The 23,478-nt window shown below is 39.8% G+C and overlaps 1 protein-coding gene across 1 annotated transcript in view; it reads left to right on the top strand.

The window, feature by feature from the left end:
• The window catches only part of LOC100559048 (ovostatin), a 60,077-nt gene continuing 36,599 nt past the window's right edge, over window positions 1-23,478 (top strand). The window contains exons 1-10 of the mRNA XM_062971380.1: window positions 1-273; window positions 8,629-8,812; window positions 11,069-11,225; window positions 14,016-14,068; window positions 14,175-14,195; window positions 15,843-16,011; window positions 17,654-17,738; window positions 18,520-18,637; window positions 22,324-22,453; window positions 22,592-22,701. Coding sequence (XP_062827450.1) covers window positions 209-273; window positions 8,629-8,812; window positions 11,069-11,225; window positions 14,016-14,068; window positions 14,175-14,195; window positions 15,843-16,011; window positions 17,654-17,738; window positions 18,520-18,637; window positions 22,324-22,453; window positions 22,592-22,701 — 1,092 coding nt within the window. The 5' untranslated portion in view covers window positions 1-208. The remainder of the gene's footprint in view (window positions 274-8,628; window positions 8,813-11,068; window positions 11,226-14,015; window positions 14,069-14,174; window positions 14,196-15,842; window positions 16,012-17,653; window positions 17,739-18,519; window positions 18,638-22,323; window positions 22,454-22,591; window positions 22,702-23,478) is intronic.

Genomic DNA, 23,478 nt, shown 5'->3' on the forward strand with positions numbered 1-23,478 from the left:
TCTCCAGAAACTAATCCAAAGACGTGCAACATAATAACCTTGAGAGTAAGGGAAAAGAATGATAGTATGCAAAGTTCCTCCTGACTCCAGCCCCTGGGGTTTTTTTTAAGGAAAAGAAGAGGGAGAAGAGGAGGAGCAAGTTGTCCAAAGCAGCTTAAAAGAGAAGACACTGCTTATTCTCTTTCACAGGTCCCACACCACTGCAAAGATGGGCTCCTGGATTTTTCTTCTGGCCCTACTCTTTCATTTAAGTACTGCAACACCTTCACAGCCGTAAGTAATCACATTTATGCATGATTGTTTGCTCGCTTGGGATTCAATAGCTTAGGAGTATCAATAGCTAAAAACTCTTGCAGCTTGTGGTCTATTGAATGTACTTCTGGGCAAAAGTCTGCGTTAAAGGGTGGAGTAGCTCATGGTATGAACTATTAACGCCAGAATCCCTAATCCTGAAGTCATTCCCCATCCCCATGAATTCAAAGGGCAGATATACCGTATATACTCGAGTATAAGCCGACCCAAATATAAGCCGAGGCACCTAATTTTATCACAAAAAAACTGGGAAAACATTGACTCCAGTATAAGCCGAGGGTGGTAAATTTCAGAAATAAAAATAGGAACCAATAAAATTACATTAATTGAGGCATCAGTAAGTTAAATGTTTTTGAATATTTACATGAAGCTCAAATTTAAGATAAGACTGTCCAACTCTGATCAAATCCTTATTCTCATCTTCTTCAATGTAAATGTGCTTATGTATCTTTTAAGTAATAACAGAGTAAAATAATACATGTAATAATAATAATAATAATAATAATAATAATAATAATAATAATAAATACAGGAAAATAACACATGTAGTAATAAATAGAGCAAAATTTATTTATTTATTTATTTATTTACAGCATTTATATTCCGCCCTTCTCACCCCGAAGGGGACTCAGGGCGGATCACATTACATATATAAGGCAAACATTCAATGTCATGACACAGAACAGAGACAGAGACAAGACGCAGGCTGGCCTCGAACTCATGACCTCTTGGTCAGAGTGATTTGTTGATTTGTTGCAGCTGGCTTGCTTTCCAGCCTGCGCCACAGAGTGAAATATTAAATGTATTAATAATAATAATAAAAATAGAGTAAAATAAATGTAATAGTAGCAACAATAATTGAGAAAAATAATAAATGTAATAATACCAATAATAATAGCGAAAAATAACAAATGTACCATATATACTCAAGTATAAGCTGACCCAAATATAAGCCAACCAGGACCCTCACCCGAATATAAGGGAGGGGGGCTTTTTCAGTCTTAAAAAAAGGGCTGAAAAACTAGGCTTATACTCGAGTATATACAGTACTTACTCATTGAAGATTCCTATGTTTTGTCTTTCTGCTTTATCTTTAAAGTGCTGGTGATGTTCATACGCTTAAAAAGATAAACAATTGTGTAAAAGAAACCCTACTTTTGTTTGCCTTAAATGAAGGCCTAAATCTAGTTTCTTATCCTGAATGATAAATCAACGTTTTTGGGAAACTCAGACTCTATTCCATGTGTGCATGGTGTGTCTGAAAGTCCAATGTAGATTAGAAATCTGAGCCTATATTTTCACAATTTACTACAGCCAAAGTAGACCTATTTAATCAGTGGAAACTTGATAACTATCTCATCACATGAGGTGATTTTAGTGTGCTATGATGCTGGCAGGACACTTCCTGGGACGCCTGGCTTGACAGCAGTGTGTGCGAAAAAGACCTTGGAGTCCTCATGGACAACAAGTTAAACATGAGCCAACAATGTGATGCGGCAGCTAAAAAAGCCAACGGGATTCTGGCCTGCATCAATAGGGGTATAGCGTCTAGATCCAGGGAAGTCATGCTCCCCCTCTATTCTGCCTTGGTCAGACCACACCTGGAATACTGTGTCCAATTTTGGGCACCGCAGTTGAAGGGAGATGTTGACAAGCTGGAAAGTGTCCAGAGGAGGGCGACTAAAATGATTAAGGGTCTGGTGAACAAGCCCTATGAGGAGCGGCTTAAAGAGCTGGGCATGTTTAGCCTGCAGAAGAGAAGGCTGAGAGGAGACATGATAGCCATGTACAAATATGTGAGGGGAAGTCATAGGGAGGAGGGAGCAAGCTTGTTTTCTGCTGCCCTGCAGACTAGGACACGGAACAATGGCTTCAAACTACAGGAAAGGAGATTCCACCTGAACATCAGGAAGAACTTCCTCACTGTGAGAGCTGTTCGGCAGTTGAACTCTCTGCCCTGGACTGTGGTGGAGGCTCCTTCTTTGGAGGCTTTTAAGCAGAGGCTGGATGGCCATCTGTCGGGGGTGCTTTGAATGCGATTTCCTGCTTCTTAGCGGAGGGTTGGATTGGATGGTCCATGAGGTCTCTTCCAACTCTACTATTCTATGATTCTATGATTCCTCCTCAGAACCCCACACCACCTATCACACAATATACGGCGACTACTAGTGGGGCTCTGTGGAGAAAGTGTCCTACCACGCTGCCAGGATGCTTCCCTTGGAACATGGGAGGTTTCCCTTGTTCCATAGTCAACCACGGGGCCAGCATGGGGAGGAGGGCACCATACAACACTGCTTCCCTATGTGGGATGAGGAAGTGTCAGCTTTGGGCAAGGTGGGGAGTGGGGCACCAGGATTGCTCCTCCAATTTGTTATGGAGGGTTGTGAATTGTCTCATGGGACCTCATCCATCTGATGAGGTCCTTAGTCAACACTCAAATAAATTCCATTGATTTATGACATCATCACGTGGACCATGAGAAGTGTGAGGGACCACCTGTCTAACAAAGCAAATCATGCCTTTTGATCCCCAATCATCCCAATTCAAGTGCTATCTTCACATCATACATGTTTTCCTTTGCAACCATTCTATCTTGCCAGGCTGTGTTTTGTTCTCCATATCTGTTATCATCCTCATTGCTTGTCTCTGAACCCATTCCAACTTGTCTGTATTGTTCTTAAAATGAGGATCCCAGTGCTGAATGCAGTACTCCAGATGAGGCCTGGCAAAACAGTATATAGGCAGACTATTTGCGTTTGTTTGCGTTCTTTGCTGTGGCACTGCCTTGCTGAATCACATTTAATTTATTTATTATTTATTTACAGTATTTATATTCCGCCCTTCTCCACCCGAAGGGGACTCAGGGCGGATCACATTACACATAGAAGGCAAACATTCAATGCCTTAACATAGAACAAAGACAAGACAAGCACGGGGCTCCGAGCTGCCCTCGAACTCATGACCTCTTGGTCAGAGTGATTTGTTGCAGCTGGTTGCTCAACAGCCTGCGCCCTTCAAATGAAAGCTGGGGAAATTTATGAGCCAAGAAATCTAAAAGAACTTACCAACAGAATAAAAGCTTTCTACTTTGATTTGCAGTACCCCATGAAACAGGCTTAAAAGAGGGCTAGTAGGATGAAACTAATCAGGCTCCTGAGGAAATAATGACCATCTTTTTAGCATTCTAAGATGTCAATGAACAATGAAATTACTTTGGGTTTTAGTTTAACTGTAAAAGAAAAGTGCTGATCTCTTCCCCTAAAATAAATGTGACACTTCCAATATCTCCTGGATCCATGCCACGACTCAACTGGAGCTACCAGCTTCCACTGGAAACAATAAAAAAACCAGTAGCGTAAAATTGCATAACACATTATATAGTCAGTGTGCAGGTCTCTACAGGCTGTTGTTACTTAGTCAAAACTGTGAATGTATGGACATTCGACAGTGATATAATAATAATAATAATAATAATAATAATAATAAAACTTTATTTATACCCCGCCACCATCTCCCCGTGGGGACTCGGGGCGGCTCACAACATTACAAAAGTAACAGCACAAATACATTAAACAATATACACAGTTTAAAACACAAGAAGATGATAAAACAGAAGTTAAAACAAAGGTAATAGTAACCACATATGACCACATGGGGAAGGTTTATTCCTTCCTGTCCATGAAATGAATATGCCAAAAATGTATTCCCTTCCCATTAATATCAGTGGAAGTCATTCCCCCCTACCCCCCCCCCCCCACACACACACACACACCGCTGCCCATTCATTCTCTAGTGTACAGACCCTTGATCTTGTCATGGTGAGGGAACTTGCATGTTCCAAAGAACCTGTGAGCAAAGCCATCAGGAGTTATGTATTCACAGAGGGGTGTCCCTTGGCAACAAGGTCATAGGCAAGGCCATAGTTCTTCGGACCAAGCATGATCCAAAGAAATAAGACCTCAATGGCAGAGCAGGCTATGATGGTGGACAAAGACTTCAACAGATAAAATGTCACTGATCATTGAGTTCATCATGCCACTGGCTGTGTATTAGTCGCTGTGCACTGATCTCCACACATAAAACAAATCCATGCACAGGTATCTTCCAAGTCAAATCAAAACCAACAAACATCTCATGGTGATTGTTGAATGGCAATGAGGGCAGGACTGTGAAATCTGGAAGTTCCTAGCTACGCATATGGGTGGTGAATATGGATTCAGTCATTCTAACTCAAGGTTCAAGGCAGTTGAGCAGTCCGGCAGCTGTATCCACCACTGAACAGCTGTATTTAGGATCTACCCTGCTCACCCCATATGGGAAGGGGGCTTGAAATATAACATAGTCTTCCTCTCTTATTTATCCCTGACTGGACTGCTTCATTCAGAGGGGTCATCCACTTGCGGTCAAAAAGGCAAATGAGCTTTGGAATATGGAACATACGGACACTGTTGGACAACACAGACAACAAACTTCTTGAACTGCTATTATTGCACTAGAGTGGAGATGTTTTAATATAGATGTATAGTGAGCTACTCTCAATCCTCTAAATTAATCTTGTTGAAAACGGCATGCAACCATGCCTATGCACCAATACTAGATGCTGACAAAGACATCAAGGAAAAACTCTACTGTCAGCTGGAGACCATCCTATTTAAGATACCCAAGGAAGACAAAATCATCCTCCTGGGTAATTTTAATGCAAAAGTTGGATGAGATTTTGACCTGTGGCCAGGAACTATAGGGGAAAGACAGGGTTGGAAGCAGAAACTCTAATGCCATCCTATTCCTCACCAAATGTGCAGAACACAACCTTGTCATCACCAACCCACTCTTCCACCAGAAAAATAAATTTAAGACATCATGGAAGCACTCCCGGTCAAAGCATTGGCACCTCTTAGACTATATAATTATATGTGCCAGAAACTACCATGATGTACTTCTCACAAGAGCCATGACAAGCACTGATGCCTGCTGGACAGACCACAATTTATTTATTTATTTATTTGATATATAAATAAATATTTAATATGAATATTTATTTAATAATAATGTCCCCCAGGGGGACACAGAGCGGTCTTACACAATGGCAGAATTGGATGCCACATATAATACAAAATGTAGTAAAACCAACAGTCGTGAAACACAATTAAAAGCTTATATCCAAATCCAGTTAGATCCCTGATGGCCATCAAGATTGCTTCCTCAACGCAGAATCCAAGGAAGAAAGATACAATGCAAAATGAACTCCCAAGCCTTTCAAGAGCCCTTTAAACGGGCCTTTCTTCAAACAACACTCAAAGGTCATCTACTCATGGAGCACTATGAAAATGCTGAGGAACATTGAAATAAACTGAAGACCACTATCATTACAGCCTGTGAATAAATCATTGGATACCAAAATAAGAACCATCAAGACTGGTTTGATAACAATGATAATGGGATCCAACATATATTATCATCACCCTTTTTATAAAGGGAGATAGAACAGACTGTGGAAACTATTGCGGTATCTCCCTTTTAACCTCTGCTGGGAAATTCCTCTCCAGAATCCTGGCGAACTGCCTTCTACCTATTTCAGAAGACATCCTCCCAGAATCTCAGACTACCTTTTGCCCCTCAAAGAACACTGGGTATGATTTTATTTTCAGAGGAGATCTGAGTGGGGGCTTTCTGACAAGAGAAGAGAAGGTTAAAGTTCCCCACTATGCACATTGTAGTTTAGATTTATTTTCTTTCTTTCTTTTCTTCCCTCCTTCCCTCCCTCCCTCCCTCCCTGCTTTCCCACAACAATTTTTGGCCCCAGTAGGATCCTTGGCCCTGAGACCACATTCCATATGCACACTACAAGGTTTCGTATTTGATATGATCTGGAGACAACAAACTTCCCCTGCCAGATTCCAGCTTTAGTCAAACTCTCCTTTCCTTCTACCTAAATCTTCTTTCAAGCATCTCTAATTAAAATTAACTGGCTCAATGTCAAGATGCTTGACTCCAAGGGCTTTTTTCCAAAATCCAGGGCTAATAGCCAACTGCACTGTCCCTGTATAAGGGAAATGGCTTCAGGTTTGTTTTGTTTTTTACCTCAGAAGAAATAAGGAACATTAGGTGAAATAAGGAACATTAGGCCTTCTTAATCTTTTCCCATTCATGATCCTTTTTCACACAACCCTGGGCATATAAGCATATAAAATAACTATACAAATCAAAACTTTACTGATAATCATAAGTAATTTTATTTTAAAACATTTCTTTAGTATGCATATAATTTTACCATTTATACAAGATGAAAGCTAGTTTGCATTCTACCAGTGTGCTTGTTTATTTTTATATAAAGAATCAAATTTTGGCTGAAGATTTGATACTGCAGGAGCATGTTCAAGCAAAATCAGCAATGGTTTTCATTTTTATGAAGTACAGCTGAAACATTTGCTGCATGTTTACCTAATAATAGTGTGATTGTTTATATCCAAAGTGTTTCTTGCTTAAGTTTTAATACTGAATTCTACTTCATTTTTAAGTATGCAAGAGCTAGTTCATATAATATTTTAAGTGTGCATCTCACCATTGATTTATGTAGCATTTTAATTGTGTATTTCATATCATATTTAATAATCTGGTTTTTATGTATTTATGTGTTTGTCCTGTATGTGAAAGATCTATGGTCTAAGCATTAAATAAACAATGTCAGAGATGTAACAGAGTCATGTAAATTTCTAAATCGGCTACTAGGTGACATTGAGAAACCTTTTTGTCTTTCCAAAATTTTTGCAACCCCATATTCAGTTAACTTTGCCCCATTTGGGGTCGCGATCTACATATTAAGAAACTTTGATCTATACTATAGAATTAATGCAGTTTGACACCACTTCAGCTGCTATGGCTCAGTGTTATGGATTTCTGGGATTTATAATTTGGTGAAGCATCAGTACTCTTTAGCAGAGAAGGCTAAAGACCTTGTAAGATTACAACTCCCAAGATTCTATAGCATGTGTCATGGCAATTAAAGTGATGTCAAACTGCATTACTTCTTCAGTGTAGATGCATCCAAGTCACTTCCAAAGGTATTGGAGTTGCTAGTAAAGTTGAAGATACTAAAATCTGGGGACTTTTTTTGGTTCAGATTTAACATATGTAGCTGGATTTTCCTGGAACAACTTTTTGGGGTTCATTCTTGTTGTGAATGTGGAAAACAACTCAAGGGTGGAACTGTCCTTTTGTTCTATGAATCTTCATAGAATATAGGAAGTCTTGATGGTTTCCCGATGGACTTGGTTCCCAAGAAGCAAACAAGAAATCAAATGAGCATTGACAGATGTCAGGAAACCACTTTGATAAAATAATCTAATCTTCAAATAATGTCTTTTGCTTTCTTGCAGCTCATGTCACAGAGTTGATTGCCAGATCACTCTGTGTATCACTCAGCTCAGAATGTGATTTGAATCCGATTTTCCTGCTTCTTGGCAGGGGGTTGGACTGGATGGCCCATGAGGTCTCTTCCAACTCTATGATTCTATGATGACTGTTTATGATATGATTTAATGAAGGAATAGTCTGAATTGGCCATTATGATTCTGACTAAGTAGAGTGGGTAGTTATTCCAAATCGTTCAGTAGAGATTGTATTGTTATATCACTGTGACAGCAGTTACAGTAGTGTCACTTATCCAAGCTAAATGAGCCGGCAGAAGCTTGGATAAGCGAATATCTTGGATAATAAGGAGGGATTAAGGAAAAGCCTATTACACATCAAATTAGGTTATGATTTTACAAATTAAGCACCAAAACATCATGTTATACAACAAATTTGACAGAAAAGGTAGTTCAATACGCAGTAATGTTATGTTGTAATTACTGTATTTATGAATTTAGCACCAAAATATCATGATATATTGAAAACATTGACTACAAAAATGGCTTGGATAATCCAGAGGCTTGGATAAGTGAGGCTTGGATAAGTGAGACTCTACTGTACCGTATTCAGTCAAACCTGGCTCTTAAATTCTTTTTGGGATGAATCCAGAAGTGGTCAACTGTCTGTCATATCACTCTTTATTGTTTCTCTCACATGTAAGCTTTATAACTGGCTTGTCTAGAAATAGAAATAAATGCAAGAGCTTTCTTCATTCACTAACATTTCCCCAAAGTGAGGATGCTACAATAAAAGATATAACAGCAACATGATATTATTGTGACTCATAACATGCCCTTTAAGGAACTTGTAGAATAGGTATACATTTTTAAAATGCAAATATTGACATTTCTGTAAAGTCTGAGCTAATGCATTTCAGTGCTGACTTTGCCTCCTCTCTCATCGCAGCCAATATGTCCTGATCGCACCTGCAGTTGTGGAGAGTGGCATTTCCAATGAGGCCTATTTACATCTCCAGGACATCAATGAGGCAATAACTGTGAATGTGACACTGGAGTACAACACAGAAAGATATCTTTTATGGGAGGGCACTGTGACTGAACCCCACTTCTCCCAATGTTTCAATTTTACGGTACATAATCTTTTGTTATACTTATATTTCCTTTCATAATTACCCTGTAATGTAAGCAGGGAATAATAATAATTTACAATTCACAATTATTTCCATTTGTGTTGAATCAGAAGTGCGCAAAATGTGGTCCTCCAAATAAGGAAGCTAGGCATAACAAAACAAGAAATAGAACATATAAACCTTGCAATGTTTGGGCTGAGTGAACTAACATAGACAGGAATAGCACATTCTGAGTCAGGTAATTACACAGTGGTTTACTCAGGAAATGAAAAAATGTATTGGAGTTAAGACTGAGGAGAGATGTAGAAAAGCAGTCCAAGTCTGGCTGAGTGAATGATTTCAATAAGATTTCAGGCAAACCCCATTGTTATAGCCATAATCTAAGTTAACATTCTAGCTACAGAGACAGAAGAAGAAGAAATTGAAATGCTGGTGTGCAAGAGGAAATCGATTATACACCAAAACAAGAAATTGGAATGCAAAACTAGGAAGCTGAGCAGAATCAATGACTGTAAGAAATTTGGCCTAGGATCACAAAATAACGCAGCAGAATGACTGAAGTTTGCAGGGTCATATGTTTATTCATCACAAAACACATTCTTCAGGCAGCCAAAGAAATTACTTCATATATGGACATTTCCGGATGGCCAATATAAAAATCAAACAGACTGCAGTCCATGTATAATTTGAAAACAGTTTGACAGAAAATCATACCCCCCCCCCCCCCCACCACCACCACAAAATGTATACATAAATCAATACTGGATTAGAAACCAGTGAAAAGGCATAGGTGAGGAACTTACACCAATTACTCCTTCCTTGGCCAAACAGGAGAAGGAAAGAGAGCTTTCCCTCCTTCCTCATCTTTTTCAGACTGATGACAGTTCATCAGCAACATGAGGAAGTGGAGAGTTGAATTAAAACATTTATCAGACTCTGATGTCCTCAAAAGGAAAGAGCAAGATGAAGCAAGCTAACAATAAATCACATATTGTAGATTAAAACAATTGCCTTATTCTTTTTCATGAAAAAATGAGACAATCCAAAACAACATCAGTTGCATTTTAAATAAAACAAAGACTGAGTTAAGTTTGATTTGAACTTTGTGCCAGGAAAGGAGTGGTAGTGGCAGAGTTGGTATATCCATCAAATTCCTCCCAGTTTTCTTTGGCAGAAAATAACAAACCAAATAAAACTAAGTACAAAAGGCTGTTTGACAAGTTGTTTTCTCCACATATGATGAAACAATATTTTACTTCATCTGAAAGCAGTCCTCCTATGCTGACTGAAGCTTAGTAAAGGATAAATATTGACATTCACTACCAGGCAGAATCTATCCTTGTAATTTATGCCTGTTTTTCCTTCTGTCAGTTTCACTCCACCCTCAATGGGGAAGTTTGGAAACGATGCAGTCTTATCCAAGCTCCTTCAAGAATGCTAAAACGTTAGATGTGCTTCTATCGGATGACCCCATTTGAAAGAGAGATTTGCCTCTTGATCATCTTGTTGGGAAATCATCCTGGACTACTCAAGTCCAAATGTGGTTAGATAGATGATAGAGTTAGATTGAGGGAATCCTTTCCCTGTTTCCAAAGCATGCCTAGACAGGCTTTACTGTGTTTTACTCTATCCTGTTTATGTCACATCCCTTACTTTGAAGTTAGTAGAAATGTGAATCTTCAGGGACACTAACTTCCCATTGGTCAGTATGTCTTTTATGGCCCCAATAAACTGGACCATGAGGTCGAACCATTTTGGTTCTCTCTTCTCCCTTTGTTCTTCAAGCGAACAAGAAGCATCCTGCCATCTCTCCTGGCAAGATGTAACTATGTAGATGTTTGTTATTTTTCCTTTCTTATTTTTCCTTAGAAACCAGTCTATAGTAGTCTAGACAGCTCCCAAGCCTTTCTATCTACAATGGAGTTCTTTTTACCTGAATAAATACTTTTTGAACTTTTATTGAGACTCTGCAGTCCATTGCAATCCTAAAGGCTTCTCTTGCTCTCCCCATGTAAGTAACTGTTGCATTTGAAAGCTTTGCTTTTGCTACTCTGCTGATTTTGGTGGAATCTCCCCCAGAGAGGGTTAAATTGAGTCTAACCCCTCAGAGATTACCACAACACACCTGACAAAAATAAAACTCCATAATCCTCATAGAAAAGTACCAATTTGTGTTAATTTTCACTGTGAAAAAGAAATATGTATTCTTTTCTTACTACTTCCATTTTTTTATGTGCCCCCCTCCCTCATCAACAGGTTCCCTTGGCTACTTCTAGTGCACTAGCATTTCTGCATCTTTCTGCCAAAGGCAACTCATTTAACATCTATGAAAGAAAGGCAGTAGCTGTACGGAACACAAGCTCAACTGTACTTGTTCAGACAGATAAGCCCATCTACAAACCTAGCCAGAAAGGTAAGTGAAGAATGCCTTGTATACCCCTCAAAGCAGACAATGCAGAAAGCTTTGGGTGAAAGATAGTTTACATTAGTCACTGCTTATCCATGTGCGATGATAATACAAAACAAATAGAAACTCTCAATTTCCCTGGCTCATAGGCATTTTCCGGATTTCTAGAAATGAATGAATAGAAGCTTTTAATTATTATTGAGTAATGACCTCTCAGATTTTGAATAATTACAAATCCTGCATTGAGTAATCATGATAAAGTTAGTCTTTGTGTCCAGAGATAGTTTTCATATCAGTGGAGAAATCTATTCCATGTTTTGGGGTGCATTTGCACTGTAGAATTATTGCAGCTCAATACCACTGTAACTGCAGGCACATCCACACAGTGCCTAAAATGTGCAAGCACCTGCATTTTTACCTGGGGCGTTCAAACAACACCTCAAGTAAAAGAAAATTAATTTGGAAAACCCTGCTTTGTTCCAAATTAATTTGACACCTGGAAAGACCCGGGTCTTTCCAACTGTGGGCGCTGTGGGGATCGTGTTGTGTGACTTCCAGTCCCAATCCACACAGTTTCCTTGAAATTTTGGGGCTCCTGGAGCCCAAAAAACCCAAGACAGCCCTCACCCCCTCCCAAAATCTTTTAAAACATCCTTTTAAAAAAAATTACTTATCTGACCAGCATTTCCCTTCTGCCGGCCCTCTCCTGGCACATATAAATTACGCACCAGGAGGAGGGGGAGGAAAATAGCTCCTGGCACCCCTTTCTCCCAAGATCTTGTCCACGTCCTTCGGCTGCACAAGTTGAAAAGAATCCAATAAACAGGGACAATTCAATAAACAGGGACAACAACAAGCAGCCTGCAACTCAATCCCTTTTTGTCTGAATTGGGACTAATGCCAAATTTTCCCAAAATCCTTTGAAAATGGGCCAGGAGCTTGCCATATATTCTCAGAAAGCAATTCTTTCTGACTCTAACTAGAACCAAAAATAATGTATGCGTAGAGTTGTAGTCCAGCAAGATCTGGAAAGCCACATGTTCCTTATCACTTCACTTCACTTCACTTTATTTCTTAATTAGTCGCTCTCCACCAGAGTGCTCCGAGCGACTTACAATTTAAAATATCATTCCACAATATAAAAACATTCAACATAAAAACATTCAACATAAAAACATGCAACCTAAAAACATTCAACAGTGACTATTTTTTAAAGTGGGCAGAATCACTCAGAGATATTATTATTAATAATAATACCTCGGTTTTTCTTTACACAAAAGAGACTCAAAGCGGCTTATGTGAAAAGCATTTCAATACAATTTAAAATAAAAATATACAAAAATTAAAATAGAATTAACAATCAATGGTATTAATTAAAAATTAACGGTTAAAAACCTTAAAATTGATTAGAGATAAGCAAGGAACTGGCTTAAGGAGCAGCCCTAGCCTCTGTAGTGAATGACTGGAGATGCTTATGTTTGAAGGGAGAACCATCTTACCAGATTGAGCTGCAGGGAGAGCCAAGTAATAAAATTATTATTATTATCATTATTATCATTATTATTATTATTATTATTATTATTATTATTATTATTATTATTATTATTATTATTACATACACATCACTCTTTCCAGAATCTCCTGATACTTCAGTTCAATGAGTTTGGGGAAAGAGTTGGCCATGTTCATGTCCTGGGCCCAAGCAAGACCTTGGGTTGCCTGTAGGGCACATCAAACTCACCCAACTCTTCCTTTTTACTATACAGGTTAGACAGCTGCCCTTCCCAATGGCTCAAAAACCAAAAGAGAACGAAGCTACACTGTAGCATTCATGCCGTTTGTCATGGAATCACAGGAGTTAGTTTTAAACTGTTTTTAGTCTCTGCCAAAGAATGCTGGTATCTCACCAACTCCCATGATTTCATAGTACTTATCCATGGCAGTTAAACTGGTGTCAAACTGCATTAATTCCACAGTATGGGTGAACCCCCATGCATCTTATCCTGATCCAGTTATGAAGAAAGCTTCCCTGGTGTGGATCTCCTTAGCTAAATCAAGAACAGATTGAATGAAAATCTACTCCTCGTTGAAAACAATACTACTGTTATGGGATTGTATTTTCCTATTTCGTTATCACATCTGATTTCTGTCTTTCTGATCTAGCAAAGGAAATCTGGCTATTTTGCTCCCTGCTCCCCAGAGCCTAATCCTATGAGCTGCTTTAGTTAGTTTTTTAGCATCAGTTGGTAATAACACACGGACACATTTTAATATTAAAATCACCACCTAATGATCCCAGTTCATGACTATATATACAGTAGAGTCTCACTTATCCAACATAAACGGGCCGGCAGAATGTTGGATAAGCGAATATGTTGGATAATAAGGAGGCATTAAGGAAAAGCCTATTAAACATCAAATTAGGTTATGATTTTACAAATGAAGCACCAAAACATCATGTTAGACAACACATTTGGCAGATGCTATATAGTAATTACTGTATTTATGAATTTAGCACCAAAATATCATGATATATTGAAAACATTGACTACAAAAATGCGTTGGATAATCCAGAACGTTGGATAAGCGAGTGTTGGATAAGTGAGACTCTACTGTATATAAAAGTTGGCAAGAACAGATACTTTCAACTAGTTATTTATCTTACGACTAATTAGGATATAATTTTCTTCAGATATTGCTGCCAGCAAAGGTTCCATAGAAATGTGATATTAAATTTGCCATATTAAAATAATATAAAGTAAACTGTATGTTTTCCCTCTGTCCTTTCCTTTCCAGTACTATTCAGAATCGTTACTCTAGATACAGATTTTAGGCCAGTGAAAAGCGAGGTGAGTGAAACTGGGTGCCACGCAATTGAGATTTTTAAGACATCATACTTTTTCTGATTTGGTCTTTCAAATCTAATGCACATCTTTTTCTTTCTTTGCTTTCCAGTATGTACGGATATATATCCAGGTAAGAGAAGCAGCTGCTTAAAATAGATATTTGTCTGCATTCTTATTCATAGTACTTTGTCTGGACGGAGTCTGTTTGTTCTGGGATAGTTACCAGGAGCCTCCGATGGCCTAGGGGATAATAGCCTTGTGACTTGAAGGTTGGGTTGCTGACCTGAAGGCTGCCAGGTTCGAATCCCACCCGGGGAGAGCGTGGATGAGCTCCCTCTATCAGCTCCAGCTCCATGTGGGGACATGAGAGAAGCCTCCCACAAGGATGGTAAAACATCAAAAACATCCGGGCAACGTCCCCTGGGCAACGTCCTTGCAGACGGCCAATTCTCTCACTCCAGAGGTTGCTTCTGGACACGAAAAAAAAAGGTTCCTCATATTCTCTTTTTAAGTGGACTCCTAGCACTACCAAATACTGGTTGATAGTGAAAACACATGAGGGTTCTGATTAATGGAAGATAAGAGATAGGTGCATCCCTACCTAAATTTCGCATTGGGCTCAGATACCATCTATTGCACACTATAAGCAAATGTTTGCTACTATTTACAACTCCAATTAACTATGCTTGGTGCATGTTCGTAGGAGCATATGCCTTGTGGGGCATATTTCCTCATCTTTGCGTCACTAATATAAATGCTGATTTTCTGCACCATGATGGTATTTCTAAGGTGGGGCAGGAGCCATCTGTAATCTCAAAATAATATTTTGTTATTGAGACTGTCACATGTAATTAGTTTAATATTTATTGAAATCAATACATGCAAAAGATGTTTTGTAACAGAGGAAAGCATCTACGTTTCATTTAGGACCTCATCATAAAGGCTCATGGATTTGCCCGGCATTGTGGCAAATCCATGGGCTCCTGGCAAGGGGCGTGGAGAACCTGTCACAATCTTAACCAACATAAACTTACCAGTATTTCAATGGGAAGTGTGGGCCTGCTTTTGGCTGCTGAGACAGTCAAATTAATTACAATTGTTGTTGTGTGCCTTCAGGTTGTTTCACACTTAGGGAGATACTTAGGGTCTTCCTATGTCTGAAACTACTTGAAGGCACACAAAGGTTTAGGGCAGGGGCTTGGTGAATGACCTTGAATGGACAAATTTGGCCCAAGGGCCTTAGTTTGGGGACCCCTGGCTTATACCATCATTCCTTGGTTGTCCACAAACCAAGTGGTAACTAGTCCTAAATCAGTGTAGTTTCCAAGATCATATAGGATCTTGTGCTTTCGGAGTATTATTTAGGCTTCTGTACAAGCATTAGTCAATCTATGTACTATAGAAACTTTGGGAGCAGTTTTTAAAAACAGGTCATTTTTACTGTTGTTTGTAGAAATGGGCAGAAAACTCACTCCCTTGCTGTTCTCTCATGTGCCAAAGGTGGGGCCCATGAACTCTGATGTTTTCTTGGGGGAAAAATAATGTCACACTGTTATCTTGTGAAATGCAAAATTGGAATAACATATTGGGCTGCTTTTGCCAGGCATTATATAAACTTTCAAGGCTCTTTGAGCTCTTTGGGCACAGAGACAAATGCCTGTGGTAAACAGAGCCCTCTCTCACCAAAGGTCTCTCTGTTGTATATATGGTGGTTTTCCACTAGGATGTGCAATATACTCTTCTGTAAATAGAACACTTACATTCCCCTGCCTTGCAGGATCCTCAAGGAAACCGTGTTGCTCAGTGGCTAAACCAGTCCCCTTCCCATGAAATTCTTCAACTTGAGTTCCAGACCATTCAGGACACAAGGCTGGGAAGCTATCAGATTGTAGTGGAGAGTAAACCAGGTTCTAGCACTTATCATTGGTTCATGATAGATGAATATGGTGAGTATCAATATGACATTTGCCTGTGAAACTGATATCCATGTCCATATTTTGTTTTGGCAAAAAAATACCTTTGCCTTCAATCTGCTCTTGTCACTGTGCTGCAAAACTGGATTGTGTGAATCGCTAAAGTGACCAAATACATGAAATATAACAAATCTGTGCATAGGAGGAATGGGACAGAGAGACCATAGGCTGAAAAGAATTTGGCCTCCTAAATAATTTCACAGTTGAACAGTATCCCTAGTGAGATTTCCTACATCCAAGTGGGGAAGATGCATCATGTGATGGAGAATCTTGGAAAATAAGATTGACCATAGCTTTCATGAGCCCTCATTGACCCTTTTTTATAGCCCTACTCCCTGTTCTCCCCAGGAACTGTGGTTGCCAGAGAAGATGTCCTCTCCTGCAGCTTGTAGCGAGATTGCTTTGGCAGCCTTGGGAACCATGGAGAACTAATCCAAAGTAATATCTGAAAAGGACTAATAAGAGATAGCAAGTGACTGATCCACAACTATGACAAATATATCTGAAAGTTTATAATATATTCTAAACATATCATCCAAAAATCATTCATCTGATTTCATTTTGATATTCTTTATGGGTTATATTCTAGTGTTGAGCAGGATGAAGCTTATTCATTTTCTTCCACTGAAAAATGGGTTTTTCAGCACATAGGGGAATCTAGTTTGGATTAATTTTTTTTTATGTCAGGAGCAACCGGAGTTGCTTCTGGAGTGAGAGAATTGGCCGTCTGCAAGGACGTTGTCCAGGGGACGCCCGGATGTTTTTCATGTTTTGTGGGAGGCTTCTCTCATGTCCCCGCATGGAGCTGGAGCTGATAGAGGGAGCTCATCCATGCTCTCCCCGGGTGGGATTCGAACCTGGCAGCCTTCAGGTCAGCAACCCAACCTTCAAGTCACAAGGCTTTTATCCACTAGGCCACCGGAGGCTCCTGTTTGGATTAATAATACAATAGCACAAATGTGCAGTCTTTTCCCTGTACTCACATATCTCAAAGTGTTTCAGAAAATTACTCTGTGCAGAAATGTATATTGTGTTTTGTGGTGTGTGTGTTATGGAAGCACCATAACACTGCTTCCAGCTAGCCACTTGTAGAGGAGGGATTGTGTAAGACTGGTATTTTCTGTGCACAATAAGGCAATCTTGCACAACAAAAAGTCTTGTGCAAAATATCTTTACACCCAAACAGCAATCTTGAACACACAAAATGGACATATTGATTTGTTGTCAAGGATGTTATTTACTGTGTAAGAATTTTGTTATGCAAGGTTGCTGTTTTCTCTGCCAAAGACAACAAACTTGCACAAAAAATACATACAAGGAAAAATGTTTTCAGTATAAAAGTGTAAAGACAACTTGTGTGTTTCTCTGCAAAATGATTACCCAGAACAGCTCAGATTGTGCAATTACTGGGTGAGCAATGCACAGAAATACTTGTTTTCTCTGCAATAGGGAGAAAAATCTGAAAATTACTCCTCTTCATTCTTGAGAATGAAAGTTTAATATTAAGCTTCAGTAAATCATTCATCTCCTCTATGCCCTTGTTGCATTTCTTACTGTACGCTCAATTTATTATTTGACCAAGTTAGAAAATTTAATATGTGACTTTTCCCATCAGTACTACCAACATTTGAGGTGATTATAAAAGCACCCCAGAGGATCTCTGCTTTCGATGAAGAATTTGAATTGGAAATTTGTGCTCGGTAAGTCCCTGTGGCAACCTTGGGTGATTGAGACAGCAATATTGACCCATCTAGTAATTATTTTAACTTCTACTTTGGATGGACCACATGAATAAATGTTGGTTTTGGCTGCAGAGGAAGCATTTTCAGCTCAGGGCCTTTCAATATTGAAGTGAATTCCAATACCACAAGCTAGCCATCCTGGAAGGTTTGAGTTTGTAACGAGGAGTTCAAAGATATTCCTTGATTATGCTCAACTTTATATCAAATGCTCATAGAAGAAAAAAGACCTATTTCCAGGACTCTTTGGAAATGGTTTTTAATGAATTTTGGATTCAGGCAGAAGTGTAGCTACTAGATGGGGTTGGTATTGCCCCCAATATAACTTAATTTCAAATTTCTTACAGTACAGCAACTTAAAATATCAGATGAGATTTAGAAATAGTGTTAAGGGATGCAAAGAAAGGAGTCTGGTAAAATGACCAAAATGACCAAAGGAAAGTGAACATAGCACAACCTAAGACTTCATAGGTATGTATGGGTTTAGTTTTCTTGCTCTCTGGAATGCTAGAAATTCAGAACTGAAGGTGAGATTGATGCATATGCAGAATTCTTACTTAGAGGAACAATACCTCTGTTACAAGACAGATAAGGTTTAATTCTGTGCATTGTCAAATCTTTGGAGAGCAGAACATACCAAGTTCTCCTTATTTCTAAGGTTCTCTGAGCTTGCTAAGATATAACCTGAAACCTAAGCTTTTACCCCTCCCCTAATTTCATTGGTTTATTGCTTTCCTCTTAGATATACCTATGGCCAACCCGTCCAGGGAAAAGTCCAGCTTAGAGTGTGCAGACAACGCTATTTCCACCCAAGATGTGATCGAGATTCCAGTGGGATTTGTGAGGCTGTTAGCGCAGAGGTATAACTGTGAAAGAGGAACTGTTTTTTCTATATAGGGGCTGAATGCTGTGAAGGGCTCTAAAGGGAAGGGGTTGTTTGAAACTGAGGGTAGGTAGGAAGGAAGATTGAATTATTACAGGGGGAGAAAGGGGCTGGTTCACTTTTAACTCAGATCCGAAATGTGCAACATTAAAAGAACATAGCCTGATAACAGGTGAAAATAAAATAACAACAACTGAGAGGATGTGTTATGAAGTGCAGGGAGGGGGGTTCTGGGGGCAGGGGAGGGCCTATAATGCTGATCCAAGGCAGGAGGGGAGGAGGGAGGTGGAGACAGTGGGGTTCAAGTGAGAGGATTCTCGCTGCCCTCAAGCCAAATCAACTACAGCTAGTCTGGATAGTCTGGCAGCCCCCCCCCCCTCGAGCTGAAATTGCTGCTGTTTTAATGCCAGGTCAGTCGATGGTAAAACAGCTGCCATCCAGGAGCTGATCCTGGACTACATGCTGACTTGGCATGTATCACAGAGACCTGGTTGGACCAGGTGTGTATGTGTGGGGGGGAGGGGGTAATTTTTCCCAGCTCTGTCCACCAGGTTTCTGTGTGCAGCAGCAAGCGAAGCCCAGGGGCCAGGGATGAGGAGTTGCAGTGGTCTATAGTGATACCATCCACTTGACCGGTTGTCCCATCCCACTGTCAGCCACTTTCAAATGTGTCTACCTAATGGTGGGTGGCCGGGACAGAATAGGGATTCTGTGGGTATATCATCCACCCTGCTGCTCAACAGTCTCCCTGCCTGAATTAGCTGGAGTGGTCTCGGGCCTGGTGTTGGAGTCTTAGCAGCTAAAAGTGCTGGGGACTTCAACATCCATGCCAAGTCTGTCAGGAGCAGCTCAGGATTTCATAGCCTCCATGACAACCATGAGTCTGTCCCAAGTGGTTTCTGGCCCCACCCATTGTGATGGACATACCATTGATTCAGTCTTCTGTTTAGAAATGATGGTGACAATATTGTGGAGGAACTATCTACGGTTCCTTTGTCATGGACCAATCACTAACTGGCCATGTTTAGACTCACTGGGGTTCTAAACCTCTCTAGGGTTGGAGGACCCTGACCACTTGACAGCTTGTTGTGAAGAGTTTGCAAGGTCATTTGTAGATAAAGTCTCTCAGATCCATTCCGACTTAAGACACCAGTGTTGATGCAGGTTCCATTGATGTAACCCGCGCCCCTGCTTGTCCTATTTTATTGGATTCTTTTCAATCTGTCTTGCCTGATGATGTGGAGAAATAAGGGTGAGCATGTATCCTTGACCCTTGCCATCCTGGCTGATTAGGCAGGCCAGAAGGAGACTGGCTGAGTGGGTAAAAGTGCTGGTAAATGCCTCCTTAATACAAAGCAAAATTCCATCTAGCCCAGGCCCGGTTCTTTATTGAGGCCCTTGCTGGGTGCACTGAAAGCAGCAGTGGCGGCGGCGGCGACCGTTGGGTCGCTCACCACAGAACAAGGAAGTACTTGGTATTCTCGCGAGTTCTCGCAGAAATCTCACGAAATCTCGCTAGAATACCAAGTACCCCCTTGTTCCGCAGCGAGCGGCCCAATGGTTGCCGCCACCGCCAGTAAGTTGGGGGAGGGGGGGCGTAATTTCGGGGATGGGCTTACATGCTGAAAAAACCTAGGGCCGCTCCTGATCTAGCCTTAAGGAGGCAGTAATAAAGCCTCTATTGAAAAAAGCAGCACTGGATCCCACTTAACTAAACAACTAACAGCCAGTTTCAAATCTTCCCTTCCTGGGCAAGGTTCTATAGAAGATGGTGGCCTCTCAGCTCCAAAGTTTCTTGGAAGAAACCAATTATCTGGATCCATTGCAATCTGGTTTCAAACCTGGTTACAGAACTTAAACAGCATTGGTTGTCTTGGTAGATGATCTACAAAGGGAGCTAGACAAGGGGAGTGTGACCCTGCTGGTTCTCCTGGATCTCTCGGCAGCATTTGATACCATCGACCATGGTATCCTTCTGGATCATCTTGCTGGGATGGGATTAGGGGACCATTTGCAGTGGCTTCGTTCCTTCCTAGAGGACCAAACCCAGAAGGTGATGCCAATGGCCTGTGGGGTTCCTCAGGGATCCTTTCTGGCACCCATCCTATTTAACATCTACATGAAACCACTGGGAAAGACCATCCTGAGTTTTGGAGTTTGGTGTCATATTTATGCAGACAACACACAACTCTCCTAGTTTGCTACCGGGTGAAATTCAAAGTGCCGGTCTTTACCTTTAAAGCCCTAAGTGCTTTGGGTCCAGACTACCTGACCACCCGCTTCTCGTCATATGAACCTGCCCGGACACGGCATTCATCAAGCGAGGCCCTCCTCTTGATCCTGCCTCCGTGCCAAACCTGGCTGGTAGGGATGAGAGGGAGGGCCTTTTCTGCGGTTGCCCCCCACCTCTGGAACACTCTTCTGAATGAGATTAGAATGGCCCCCACACTCCACTATTTCAGAAAAAAACTAAAAACTTACTTATGCTACCAGGCTTATGGAGAATCAAATGTTTAAATTTCTGGCTTTCCACATGATTAATGGTCTATGGCTTGGGCTTTAATGACAGATATGGTTTTTAATCTATTGATCTGGCTTTTAATCTCGATTTTAATTGCTTCTGTGAATTGTTTTATTTATTTGTTTTTATATTTATTTATGGTAAATTGTTTATATTAATTATTTGTATTTTAATTAAGTGTGTATTTGTATTTTTATTATGTATTTGTGTGGCATTGAATGGTTGCCATCTATGATGTAAGCCAGCCCAAGTCCCCAAGGGGAGATGGGACAGGATGTAAATAAAGTTTGATTGATTTGTTGATTGATACAGCTCTGGGAATTGGGAATACAGTAGAATGAGGGTAAAAATAAAACAAATTGGTCTGCCTTCTAATTCTTATTCAAAACCTTCAACACATCCTTCCTCCCTCTTATCTATGCCCAGAGAGACATAGACATATGAATACTCACAGATTCCTGGGATAAGTAATTCATGAATCTTATGAAGAGGTTTTAGTCCATGAAACCTGAAGTCACAATCATATCTTTGGAGGAATGGGACTTATTTGTACTACTCAGTCAGTTTTAATTATGAATTTTAAACTCACGTCTTATGTTCATTGTATTTTAATTTTAATACAGTAGAGTCTCACTTATCCAACATAAACGGGCCAGCAGAACGTTGGATAAGCGAATATGTTGGATAATAAGGAGGGATTAAGGAAAAGCTTATTAAACATCAAATTAGGTTATGATTTTACAAATTAAGCACCAAAACATCGTGTTATACAACAAATTTGACAGAAAAAGTATTTCAATATGCAGTAATGCTAAGTAGTAATTACTGTATTTATGAATTTAGCACCAAAATATCATGATGTATTGAAAACATTGACTACAAAAATGCATTGGATAATCCAGAACATTGGATAAGTGAGTGTTGGATAAATGAGACTCTACTGTATATGTATTTTGGAGAAATACTTTTTAATATGTATATTTTATATAATGTTTATTATGATTATGTGTTTTAAGCTATATTGTAACCCGCCTCAAGCCATAAGGAGAGGCGGGTAAGAATTATTATTATTATCACAATAGAATATCATGTTATCCCCTAAGGAATTCGGCACACTTACCCAGTTCTCCTTTGCTTTTCAGTTGGGCAAAGATGGATGTGTTACCGAAATGATCAGCACTAAAGCCTTCCGCCTTTATGCAAACATGGGTGATACTTCATTTTTCTTTGTGTCCATCCAAGCAGAAGGAGTTGTCACAGAGAAAGGAACAGGTAATCATTACGTAGGCAGGGTATTTATAAAATACTCCTGTCAGAGCTTCTTGGGGTGTTTTCTATAGCACCTTAGTATTCATTATAAAGGCTACTGTGTGTGCCAGTCTACCTATCTATCTGCTATGTTTTTCACAGGTGTCCAGATTTCCAAATCTACCCACATCTCTGTCTACCAAGCCAAAAAAACAGTATCCTTTGAGAACATAGATCAATATTATAAAAGAGGACTTCCTTTTACCGGACAGGTAGGAAATGGGAGTATCTACTTTTTGGGAACAAAATACTTCTAGTTACAGAAAATGTCTTATACTAGAGATATTCATAACACTCATTCACCGAGACAAAACAAGTGACATTGGAAATCTTCATGTCATCCTATATGCTACTGCCCTCTTATAAGTGATGAGGTTTTGACATGTTCTTATGTTGAAGTAATAGTGATGGGAGCCTGGACAGAGTGGTACAGTTCATTGTACCTGACACTCCATTGCCTGGGATGGCTTTCACTCTATTTGATGGGTAGCCATATTTTCACAAGTGGCTACTGCAATAAGTTGGTGTATCAATGCAAGCTGGCCCTGGCTTCACAAGGCCTGTCTAACTCATATTCCAGTGCCTATTTCACCGCACGCACGCACACCAGCAATCTTCTCTGCCTTCTCAGTTACACTTAGCTAGGCTCCTATCTCCCACCTTAAAAATGTCTGATAAAGGTATTATCATCCCACTAACTTCTTATCAAATATGTTTTTCTGCTGTGCTATTTTGAAACTTTACTTAATCTTCAAAACTCACAAGCATTTCTGTATTTTCTTTTTCTTTATAAATTATGCAAATAGTTCCTGTTCTCCTGAAAAGTTGTCACTTAACGTCTCCTTTCTCAAACAAGATAACTTTTCAGTATCTACCAGTTCTCAAACTTTTATAATCCAGTTTATTTTGTGGGTAGTTATTTATCTTTCCATTTTTCTACATAAAGCAATCTTGCTGCTATAATTTTATAACATAGTAACTTGAAATTG

Source organism: Anolis carolinensis, chromosome 2 (genome assembly GCF_035594765.1).
Source record: "Anolis carolinensis isolate JA03-04 chromosome 2, rAnoCar3.1.pri, whole genome shotgun sequence".
Lineage (NCBI taxonomy): Eukaryota > Metazoa > Chordata > Lepidosauria > Squamata > Dactyloidae > Anolis > Anolis carolinensis.